Raw genomic sequence first — 12,862 nt, 5'->3', positions numbered from 1 at the left:
GTTCCTAAACAGCTATCCAACACAAAATTTAAATTCAGAAACTACTAGTAAGACTTTTCTGAAAATTTTCAACTGCTGAAAGGCAGTGGAGAAAAAAATCATGTTTTTGCATTAAAATTAAAAAGCTAAGTGCTAACAAATTAGTTAATATAGTAAAACGTCTTTGAGGAATAATCAAACATACACAGGGTAACAACTGAGCCAAGAAAGGAAAAAAAAAAAAAAATTCACTAACGGAAGGCCACTTTAACAGTGGTATCGAAACCAGTAAAGACCAACTGAGATTTTTACTCTACTTTATAGATGTTCCCATATTATTTGACATTACTAATAACCACACGATTCCAAGGACATTTTCAGGTTCAGTTGGCATGACTTTAAAAAACACATTTATCTTGATAGATGAGGTACTAGGAAACCAAATAAATCCATCATTTGTTAAAACAAATACATTCAGAAGTGTATAAATGTAAAAATACACAGAAACATTTAGGAAAACTTTAATTTTAAATATAAGCAGCAATACTTAGCATGAAAAATACGTTATTTACTCATGTGACTACCGTAGGACTATAGGCCACATTCAGTTATCATCAAAAGCAAACAAATATAAAAATAATTTTTAAGCCACAACATAGAACTTCCCAATTACGTAAATCCAAACAAACAACAAAACCAACATCGTTTCCATAAAAGTTCAACTTTGATATTGAGATTTTTCCATTGACCAAAATTCACTAAACTCGATTATCAAAACAACCAAAATCATCTCTCCCAGCCAGTCTCTTTACCTCTTTAGTTCACTCTAATAGAGCACATCAGATTGATTTTTCCAAAAAATGTATTTTGTACAACGCCTCTCACTCAAAATACAAAATATCTCAGTGCCACCCTGACCAGATCCTCTCAGTGTTTAAAGGACGAGTTCAAATTTCTTAGCCTTGTAATGAAGGCTCCAACCTTCCCTTCTGGCCTCCTCTCAGAATTCTCCTAAAGGAATCTTCTCCAGTAATATTATCTGACCCAACGGATTTTGTAAAACCTTGTGCTAACAAAATATTTTATTCTCAACATCGTGGAAAGCAAAGCAAAATTTTCTAAACAAACTTTTAAAAGCTGGTAAAAATGAAACGTATTCAAACCTTACTTACATATTTAAAGAGAGTAAATTAATTTCTCATCTAAAATGACTGAGATGAAGAAAAGATTTGGTAAAAAACAAGACCCACATCTTCTCTCAAAAGACCTTAAGATACCCATATGACAATGCTCTGTTCAATTTTTGAATGAAAATTCAAGTGAAAGAGCTAGTTCTGATAAGACCGGAGATCTGGAGTCCCTGGACAGTTTCTAAATACTTGAATTCACGTGATAGTATTTTATGATTCACTATTAGGGCCCCATTTAATTCTAAATTACACAGGCCAGTAAGTTGCCACTACTTTACTGGGGAAAGTACTTCCCTAATTCACCCCAGAAGTTTTTTTTAAATTTCAAGTTGTTTTAAAGGAAAAATAATTTTATTTTCAGAATCACAAATAATATATTGCAAGTTTTGGCTGTTATCAACACATCTCTAAGCACTGAAGATATTCTAAACTTAAGAAACTTTAACTTTCCCCCCAAATACTAAGATAACTTATTTAAACTAAACCACTGGATAAAAATTTAGCCAGAACATAATATCATAAACACAGTTCCCCAAATCCTAGATCACTTTAATAAGATATTTCCTTCTTGGGCAACAATGCCTGACATTTATGGAAAAACAAATTAAAAAAACAAAATAAAACACCTCTTTCATGAAAAAGAAAACACCAATACCAGGTTTAAAATGTTCAGAGTATATACTAACTTGGTACCTACTTAGGTCAGTTGTTTACTGGAGACACTGACAATCACACAAAAAAAGAGGGTGAGGCAGCATCTAAAATACATCTACTGAAGAATACTTAGAGCTTTTGAACCAAGAAATCAGTAGTCTCTTGACCTATGACAGATATCAAAAGACTTTTCCCCAGTACCTCACCAGAAAGTCTACAGCAAAGGTAGAAGAAGAGAAAGGCAAGAACCAAAGAATACAGAAGAAAAAGGAGTAGAGAATCAAGGGAGGAGTTGGAGGCAACGACACGAAGAAAGGAAGAGAGCTAAATGTAAAAGACTAGAAAGAAAAAAAATACCAACAAAAAGAGAGGAGGTGTTCTGAGGTACAGGGAAGGCTGCATCTGCCTCAGGGACACTAGTTCCAGAGTTAATATACCACTCCCAATAGGTGCCCAAGAGGTCATTTTAAGAAAGTTTTGGGAAAGCCATTCTTAGAAAAACCCTGATTCCTAAGATAAATTGAACCCAAAATCTAATCATCTTGTTCTCAATGTTCTCAAACTGTGTTTTTATTATAATTACTATAAAATTACAAGCTTTAATTTTTGAGAGTTTTGGCCAGAATCTGTTTGATAAATTCTAAATCTAAATTAATTTAACTGACTTGTAATTTTCTCTCAAGTGATACATCAGTAATAACCCTATTATTTCAAATAACATGTGGTGATTTATATAACATTACAGAGGAGGGGGAAAAAAACCTAACACAAAAGATAAAACTTCTCAAATTAAATATGTCTCTATCTGGGTACCTATGAAAGTCACGCAAGATATAGCAGATGGGATCTGAAACAAACATTCTATTTTTAAAAGATACAGGACCGGGGCGCCTGGGTGGCACAGTCGGTTGGGCGTCCGACTTCAGCCAGGTCACGATCTCGCGGTCCGTGAGTTCGAGCCCCACGTCGGGCTCTGGGCTGGTGGCTCGGAGCCTGGAGCCTGTTTCCGATTCTGTGTCTCCCTCTCTCTCTGCCCCTCCCCCGTTCATGCTCTGTCTCTCTCTGTCCCAAAAATAAATAAAAACGTTGAAAAAAAATTAAAAAAAAAAAAGATACAGGACCACAAGAATTGAAGAGGTAAATGGGCCTGGAGCTACAGAAATATAAAATGTATTTCAAGAAGGACTTAGTAAAAATTCAAAGTCAAGAAGAATTAATGCAATGCCATTAAGGACAGAAGATACAAAAAATTAAGACTCTACTTTTGTTTGCTTTATCCAAACCAGAAGGGTATCCCTACTTGCTCTGGGTATCCTCAGTAGGATTCAATCTGAGGGGATGTTAGTGAGAATTCCTTAAAGATGTTTGAAGTTCTGAAACCAATACTATAGTCTCCAATAATCTTTCCACTGTCATAGGAAGACTGTGTGAGTTTAGAATCTCTTCATAGCCTTTTCTTCTACCATTCCTTTTATTGGAGGGCTCAATACTAAACGGTAACAGGCACTTAGGCCTTTTCTTTTTGACCTCATAATATATTTTTACATTTGTTCACTAGGATATTCTCAAAACTGATCCCCACTCTGAGGGTTTAATCAGAAAGTATCTAACCATGTGATACATATGTGATTTAACCAGAGTAATTTCTGAACCCTTCTATCTACAAACTCTAAATCAGAGATAAATCTGAGGGGTTTGGTTCTTTGGATTTGGTTTTCTGTATGTTTTCTCTAATTGTTTATTTCTCCAACTTTCCGAGTGCCTTATACTGCCACTATCCTTCCATCCCCATCTTTTACTTTCCTTCTATATATGTACACACACACACAAAGAATATCAGTATAACTACATATGTATGTATGCATGTATGCGTGCGTGCATATATATTTACACATACATACACGCACTACTGACACACATGGCCAATATCAGAATATAAACCAAAGATAAAGACATAAATAACACTGTAGAATAGGATTTAACTCATTTACTCTTATTTTCAGGATAAAACAAAACTGGTTGGTTACTATTACTCACCAGATGGTTCTTCAGGCTCGCTTTCATTTTCTTCCTCAGGTGGGGCTTGAGGAGGTGGTGGGGGAAGCTTCTTTTCCTTCTCTGCTTTAGCATTTCTCTCTTCTTCTGAATAATATTCATCTTCTGAGAGGTTGGCCAAGCTTTCATCCATCTCTCTGTACTCTACCTATATGGAGATTATACCAGGGAAAGCTAAATACAGTGAACATCTAAAACCAGGGACTTAATGTGGAACCCTCAGTGAATGTGAATGGCTTTTTAACTTCAAATTTTAAGGGAAATAAGTAAATAACAAGGAACAAGCTAGACCATAATAGGTAGTTATTAAAAACAAAATCTCAGGGCACCTGGCTGGCTCAGTTGGAAGAGCATGGGACTCTTGATCTCAGGGTCATGAGTTTAAGCCCCACACTAGGTGCAGAGATTACTTAAATAAATAAAACAAAACAAAACCCTAAAATCTCTCATGAAACAATCTCATGTCAGTTCACATTTACCCCAACCTATCAATTTTACATCATAGTACTGACATTTAAAGCAATGGATCTGAGGCTTTTTACAACTCCTAAAACCTTTTAAAATGTGTGTGTGTGAGTGTGTGTGTGTGTGGGTTTGTAGGCATATCTATACATATGTATATATACATCATAATCACACTAGAAGTTTCAACAAAAGACTAAAATAACCCTGAGATAAAAATATAATCAACTAGAATAACAAGTCTGTCAAATGTCAAGCCTGTACTTCTTCTATTCCATGGCAAAACAGCAAAATTCCAGAAACCAAATGGGGAAAAATGGCAGGTAATAAAAACCACAAATGGCAACAATCAAATTGAAACTATGAAAAGGTACATTTGCTTAAAAAATAACCAATGACCTGATTTCACGGTTCATGTGATTAAGCTCCGCCTCAGGCTCTGCACTGACACCATGGAGCCTGCTTGGGATTCTCTCCCTCCCTCTCTCTGCCCCTCCCCCACTCCCTCAAAATAAATAAACATTAAAAAATAATAACTGTTGACCTAAGAGAGTTGAACAATGAGAGCAAAGAAACCTTAATATAACAAATTAAGAAGTGAAACGGAAATGGAGACTACAGGTCATACTACTAATTCATATTCTAAGTGTAAAGGAGAGAACCAGGTAGTAAGTAGAAAGAGGAAGCCTTATCAGGGGTAAAGCCATTAGGATAGGGAAGATTATAATGGACCTGTTTACCAAAATGTATGATATGGTATTACAAATAGTCACCAACCTTAGAACACTGGAAAAACGTCACTGTGACTCCCACCCTTAAAAAACATTCCAGAAAGCCACAGAAACAACAGCTCTCTATTCAGATTCAATTAAAAGATAAAATGAATAAAATAAAAATTTATTAGCTATGGAGACAGAGCAAAGACAGTATGGTCTCCACAAATAATGTACCTAACTTATTAGATTTCTGAAATTAATAGTCCTGTGGATTACAGCAAATGTAATCTATTTTAACTTTTGAAATATCTTTGAAATAGTTCCATATGGCTGGCTGCTTTTATATCTGTCTTTTTCTTTTTTTTTTAAATGACATGACCACAGGTGGGCAGGGGAGTGGGTGGCTAGGCTAGGGAAGGTAAGAGGGATTGTGTCAGAAAATGGAAACAAAAATTAAGGATAAATTGAACAGTTCTGACCCATGCTCTAAGATTCTTAAACACACAAATAATAGTATTCATCTATCAAATATGAAACACTGAGTACATGATCACAATGGAGAAAACAATTATAAATGAGAGTCTTCCTGCCCTTAATAAGCTGAAATTCCAGTTGCAAACTAATGGTTCTTACCAGGCAAATCGTCTCACAGAAAGATTTTACAATAAAACCTCCAGAAGTCTAGACACTAAACTTCATTCTACTTGAGATAAACTGTAGGAGCAAACCTCAGGACAATGGGCAAAAAAGCAGCATGGGAAAAGTTTCAAAGAGGGAGAGGGGTCAGAAAATGTAATATATGTTTAAAGTATGCAGTATCCTTTCTTCTTTCAGCTTTCAATAGTGCTTGACCCCTCCCTACCCCCAAAGATTCAGCTCTTTAATCCTCTGCTCATCAATCTCATCCATTTAATCAATAATCACTTCACAAGCACCTACCATGGAACTGGGCAATGTGCAAATTCTGAAACAATAATGTAAGATCCTTTCTACTGCAGTAGTTTAGCTCTTTCCAAAGGATGTTCCACAAGACAGTATACCATTTGAAGGAAAAAGGAATCCATGATCAAGTTTGGAAAGTACTGCATTCTTTACAGGCCCCCTCTAGGAGAACCACAATGCACATTAAAGTTACTGAGAAGTTTTGCAGCAAAAACAATCTTTTTAACATTGTTTAATCCAACGTTTTGATGAAGTAGTAGCTACTAAGAAGGAATACAGAGTTCTTAGTTTTTGGGGGGTTGGGGGGGAAGATTAGAAAAATATCTAGAAGTAGGAGCAAAAATATCTAAAGGTAGTATTTAAAAACAATAATACCAAGAAAAAACCATCTGTGTTCCACAGAACCCTAAAATTCTTCAGGATTTCATTTAAATACACACTTATACGTGTTAGTACTTTGGAGACCAACAACACATGAACTTGTACTGCTTAGGTAAATTTTGGGTAGACCTAAGAATGACATTTCTTCTGCAATCTGTTCAACCAAGGCAGCGTCCTGAAATGGCTAGGCAAGCTAAAAAACAACCTTTTGTACTACTTATCAAGCACTGGGTCTTCACAATGCTTCATAAACAAAGTACAGAAATAAAATTGGGTTCTGAGACTTAAATAAGACTACAACTATTAAGTTTAACCTCCATTCTCAAATTTGGCTCTATTAAAAAAAAAAGCCTCATTTTCTGAAACCCTGACAAGTAAAATAAAGGTTATAAATTTAAACTGAATATAAGACAGGCAAATAGTACTTTATTTTGAAATTTTCCATATAAAGTTTTATTTTGTAAAAAAGAGGGGCACCTGGCTGGTTCAGTCAGAGAAGCGTGTGACTCTTGATCTTGGGGGTCGTCTTGAGTTCAGAGTCCCATAATGGGCGTAGAGATTACTTACAAAGAAAAGTTTCTCTAGTGGGCGGTGCCTGGGTGGCTCGGTAGGTTGAGCAATGGACTCTTGATTTTGGCTCAGGTCACGATCTTGGGGTTGGTGAATTCGAGCCCTGCAATGGACTCTGCACTGGCAGGCAGAGTCTGCTTTGGGATTCTCTCTCTCTGCTCTCCCCACTTGCTTTCTTTTCTCTCTACACACTCTCTCTCCCTTTCTCAAGATAAATAAGCTTAAAAAAAAGTTCTCAACTTAATAAAAAAGTGAAAGAATCGTACAAATTCTCAAAAATAAAAAAATAAAAACTATTCCCCTGAGCAAAGGAACAGATACTTTGAACACAAAAGAGTGGGAACCTCTCATCCTTAAGTAAAATCCTCAAAGACTTTGGAACTTCTACAACCACTTACAAACAAGGACATAAAGATATCCAATAGACAGATATAAGTCAGTAGGGTAATTATTCTCACCTTTACACAGACAACTCTCAAATTTACATCTCTAGTCTCTCCCTCACCCTTACTACAATGATTCATCCACTTCCCAATCACCTTAAAGCCCCAGTCTTTTTGTTTGAATCTTTAGTCCTTTTAATTCAGTAGGGCACAACTGCCAGACTGATTTTCCAAATCCATACATGTTATTTTCAGATAGTTTAAAAGATGAATGCCAACTTTTTCTTTTTTTTTTTTCAACTTTTTTTTTTTTTTTTTGGGACAGAGAGAGACAGAGCATGAACGGGGGAGGGGCAGAGAGAGAGGGAGACACAGAATCGGAAACAGGCTCCAGGCTCTGAGCCATCAGCCCAGAGCCCGACGCGGGGCTCGAACTCACGGACCGCGAGATCGTGACCTGGCTGAAGTCGGACGCTTAACCGACTGCGCCACCCAGGCGCCCCTAATGCCAACTTTTTCAAACCAGGTATAAACTTTCTGGCTCTAACTATGCAAACTTACACCTTTAGCCATTTTCTAACACACTAATGAAAAAGTCCTCAATGTTCTACTGATCCCTAAATTTCCTAAAAGCTTTTTCTGTTAATCCAATGCTTAAAATTCAAGGCACCCTTCCTCCACAAATTATTTCCTAACTATTCCAAACTTACAAATATATTTTTTTCCTTTCTCTGAACTGTCCTAGCACTTAAGGTCTGCATTTCATAGTCTAGTATAGTGCTGTCTGATACAATTTTCTATGATAATGGCAACGTTTTGCATCTGCGCTTCACCGTGGCAGCACTAGCCAGCCACATGTGGCTATTGAGCACTTACCATGTGGTAATTTAAGTTTAAATCAAAAGTAAAAACTCAGTTTCATCAGTTGTACCAGTCACATGGGCTAGTGGCTACCATACTGAACACACAGATCTAGGGTTTGTCTATAACCTGAACATGACTCTACAACCCAAACGTTACTGATCCCTCTGGCTCCTATCTTGCTCCTAGAAAAACCTCATTTCTAATTCATTTGCCCATTGTCCCCAACATTCAGTTTTCCACTCTGGACTCCCTGCTGCTTCTCAAACCTTGTCGCATAATATGCCAAGCGTTTTTCACTTCCTTTCTCCACTGGTAATACTTAATTACTGGGCACCTTACTATAAGCCAGACACTGTATTTTGTTTACATTGTATCTAAACCTAAAAGCCTTACAAGGTAGAGTTTATCTTCCTGAGGAAAATGAATCCTAGCAAGAAAAATCAATTCCAAAAAGTCTGTCCTTTTCAGAATACTTTTCTAAATTCTGCACCTTTTCAAGGCCAGCTGAATGCTGAAGTGTCCCTAAAGTCCCAGCCCAACTTAACAATTCCAACCCTTAAATATTTTGCCATAATGTTAGCATACACACTCAGGGGTGAATTTATTCTGAAATTTACAAAACTTAACCTTCAGGGACCCTCAAATGCATGGACCCCTTCCAATACCCTGAACCTGGTTTTAGTTACATAATTTTGTGTGTGTATATATATATGTACATGTATATATATAATATATATAATACATCTGTATCTACGTCTGTTATACCTATAACTACAAATACAGAAAGATCCCTACATATACCTCAGAACTCTCGAAGTAAGGCCCATCTACTACAATGGACTCAGCTCGATTTTTCTTCCTTTAATGGATACTCTATCCCTTGAGGTCTGTTTTCTCTGGCTCCCAAGACTGGCTAGGAATGTCAGTGTCCCCAGTTTCTTCCTTCTTAGTTGCTCCCCCAAATAAACAGGTGACCCACTTTTCTTTTGAATTTCAAAGCTAATCACAATAGAAAAAACAGTATAATGGGAATTAAAATAAACACAAGATAATTACAAAGACAGAAATCTACATACTCAAGACAATGCCAATCAGAATATCAGCTGCCTTTTTTTTTTTTTTCCAGAAACTGATAAACTGATCCTAAAATTCATATGGAAAGGCAAGGGTCTCAGAACATCCAAAACAATCTTGAAAAAAAAGGAGCAAAGTTGAAAAATCAAACTTCCTGATTTCAAAATCTATTCCACAAAGTTACAGTGATCGGGACAGTGCAATACAGACACAAGAACAAAGATACTGATCAGTGGGACAGAACTGAGAGTCCAGAAATAAACCCTTATATTTAGGGCGAACCAACAAGGATGCCAACCATTCAAAGGGGGGAGAGAACAGTCTTCAATTGTGCTGGGACAAGTGGATATCCACATGGAAAGGAATGAAGCTGAACTCCTACTTCATACCACATACAAAAATTAACTCCAAAATGATCACAGATCCAAATCCAAGAGCTAAAACTATAAAACTCTTAGGAGAACACATGGAAGTAAATCTTCATGACACTGGATTAAGCAATGGTTTCTTGGATTGAACATCAGAAGCAGGTGCCTGGGTGACTCAAGCTTGGATCTAACACCCAGGTGCCTGGGTGGCTCAATCAGTTAAGCGTTGACTCTTGATTTCAGCTCAGGTCATGATCTCTTGGTTCATGGACTCGAGCCCCACGCTGGGCCCCACGCTGGGCCCCACGCTGACCACAAGGAGCCTCCTTGGGATTCTCTCTTTCCCAGTCTCTCTGCCCCTCCCCAGCTCATGCTCCATCAAAATAAATAAATAAACTTAAAAACAAAACAAAACACCAGAAGCAAAAGGGACAAAAAGAAGAAAAGATAAATCGGACATTAAAATAAAAAACTTCTGCAATCACCATACACAAAGAACTGTGACTATTCAGCAATAAAGACAACCCAATTTTAAAGTGAGCCAAGGATGTGAACCAACATTTCATCAAAGAAGATATACAACAAATGCCAATAAGCACAAGAAAAGATGTTCAATGTCATCAGTCATCCATGTAACGCATATGAAAACTACAATGAGACACCCCTTCACATCCACTAGGAGAGCTCAAGACAAGGATATGGGGGAACTGGAACCTTCATCTACTGCCGACGGAAACGTAAAACGGTGTGGCTGATGTGGAAAAGTGTTTGGCAGCTCCTGAAAGGGTAAAACACTGAGATACCATAATGATGCAGCAATTCCACTCCAACTATATACCCGAGAGAGTTGAAAACATACGTTCACACACACAAAACACTGTACATAAATGTTCACGGCAGCATCACACATAACCAAAAAGTGGAAACCCAGATGCCCACCACAACGATGAATGGATAAACAAAATGTGGCATATCCATACAATGGGATATTATTATGCCATGGAGTTGTGTCAAGTACCAAATGGAAATACAACATGAATGAACCCCGAAAACATACCAAAGCCAGACACAAAAGACCACATATTCTATGATTCTGTTTACATAAAAGGTCCAGAACAGGCAAACCCACACAGAAAGTAGGTTAGTGGCTGCTAGGGGAGTGGAGAACGAAGAATGACTGCCAGTGGTCCAAGTGTCTTTTGGGGGTGATGAAAATGTCCTAAAATTAAAACTGACTGTGGTAGTGGCTGCAACACTTTGTGAATACATGCTAAAAACCATTCAGTCGTACCACCTGAAAAAGGTAAACTTTATCCTATATGAACTATCTCAATAAACGTTTTTAAGACATGGTTTACCACATGCTTTCTAGCCATACTTTCTATTGAAATAGTAAAATAAAAACGCTCGGGCTTCTGCCCTCCAGCTCATTTCTGGGGGCTGGAAGTCTCCCATCTGTGTCTTTTCTAACCCAGGCTTTGGTAAAAGCCGCCAAAAGCCTTTCCTCCTTTCAGCACGGGGTATTTACTCTTGCAGAGAGATCTCTCAAGCGGGCAGTTGAATCTGAGGGCTCAGTCTGGGTAATACCCATCTCAAGAAGCTCACACCGACTCGGCACATGCATTTAAAAATTACAGCTGTAGGGGCGCCTGGGTGGCTCAGTCGGTTAAGCGTCCGACTTCGGCTCAGGTCATGATCTCGGGGTCCGTGAGTTCGAGCCCCACGTCGGGCTCTGTGCTGACAGCTCAGAGCCTGGAGCCCGTTTCGGATTCTGTGTCTCCCTCTCTCTCTGCTCCTCCCCTGTTCATGCTCTGTCTCTGTCTCAAAAATAAATAAACGTTAAAAATTACAGCTGTATGAGCAACTTATAAAATCGCACGATTTTAAGTATGTACTCTAAAAGGATACATCTCCAGAAAAAACCCAAGTCTAAAAAGTCTGCTCCTGGTACTGCCTTGGTGCCCTGCACAGCTGGGTGTTCCATGTGGTCCTTTGTCTGAGGCTGAGGCTAGCTACCTCCTCGCAACAGAAACGCAGCTTCCAGTTCTGCCACTTACTTAGTTGGGTGACTCTGGCCAAGCTGCTGAAACTGTGTGCCTCAGCTTACTCATTTCCTAACGTGGGGCTCACAAAACCTGCCCACTGCTGCTGAGCAAAAATAAAACGTAAGGGACTCTCTGAACACACGGCATCTGGCACCCAGCGATGTGAAGCAGCTGCCGTCTGTATATTCTGTTCCGTGACAAGTCTTTTCCTTCCTAGGTATTTGCACCTTGACTAATGGACATTAGCCCTCTCAATCAGCTTCCTCACCGGTTTAAAAAAAAAAACAAAAACAACCCTAAGTCAAAAGATCGTTGAGAGAATAAAAGGAAAGAGGAAAACTAGCGCCCAGCAGGGCTGAAAACAAAACAAACAAAAATGTGCATTTCTTTTCGGTCTCCATAGCCAAGGCCATTTCTTTAGCATGCCCCTCCAGCCCCAATGCGCGCCCAGCTGAAACTCCTTAAAACACCGCAGAGAGGCCTCCAGACACATCCGCGGGCCAACCGGCGATGCCCGTCTCCAACAGCGCCAGCCAGGACTCCACGTCGGGGAGCCATGTTTCCCAGGCCAGAAAATGAAAAGGTGTACAGATGCCAGGAGTAAACCACCCCTCCCCGCCAATCCCCCTTCCCAAGACGGCCGGGTCCCGGCACAAAGACTGCTTTCAACACCCGCGAAGCCCTTCCCCTCCCTCCCTCCCTCCCTCCCCCCACCCACCCACCCAGCCGGTGGGCAGGCGCGGTGAAGACCCGACGGGCTGGGAGGTCTGGGTGGGCGTGCGGCTCGAGGCCCAAGACAAGGGGCGGTGGGGGTCGCCGGGGGCCGGACAACCTAGAGGAAGCCAAGCAACCGGGGTCTGCGGCGTGCAGGAGGGGTTCGCGCCTCACCTTCGCTCGCTTGCGCCGGCTGGTCCGTCGCCCCTCCGGAGTCTCTGCGATTCCCGTTTCCATGGGGGTCGCAGATCCAGGCACGACGGTAGGCCCGGCCTGAGGCCCGGCGGACCCCGGTGGCTCGGCCAGGCCCCCGGGAGGGGAGGCCCGCGGAGGCTCTTTCTTGCGGGGAGTGCGCTCCCCCGCCACCCCCGGCCCGGCCTCGGCAGGGCCCGACAGGCCCGCGGGCGGCGCGGCCACCTCAGAGCCGTTCTCCGCGCCGCCCGCTGCCCCGGGGCCGGCCTCCGT

The 12,862-nt window shown here is 40.1% G+C and overlaps 1 protein-coding gene across 3 annotated transcripts in view; it reads right to left on the bottom strand.

Annotated features, from left to right (window-relative positions):
• The window catches only part of KDM1A (lysine demethylase 1A), a 63,080-nt gene that overhangs the window by 49,617 nt on the left and 601 nt on the right, over positions 1 to 12,862 (bottom strand). For all 3 annotated transcript variants that reach the window (XM_040464530.1, XM_040464539.1, XM_040464549.1), the window contains exons 2-3: positions 12,572 to 12,862; positions 3,861 to 4,026 (exon numbers count right to left, since the gene is read on the bottom strand). In XM_040464530.1, the coding sequence (XP_040320464.1) occupies positions 3,861 to 4,026; positions 12,572 to 12,862 (457 nt within the window). The remainder of the gene's footprint in view (positions 1 to 3,860; positions 4,027 to 12,571) is intronic.

This window comes from Herpailurus yagouaroundi, unplaced genomic scaffold (assembly GCF_014898765.1).
Source record: "Herpailurus yagouaroundi ecotype Mexico unplaced genomic scaffold, PumYag 77, whole genome shotgun sequence".
NCBI classification, from domain to species: domain Eukaryota; kingdom Metazoa; phylum Chordata; class Mammalia; order Carnivora; family Felidae; genus Herpailurus; species Herpailurus yagouaroundi.
Note: the sequence above shows the minus strand (reverse complement) of the source record. Positions and strands in the feature narration are given on the sequence as shown.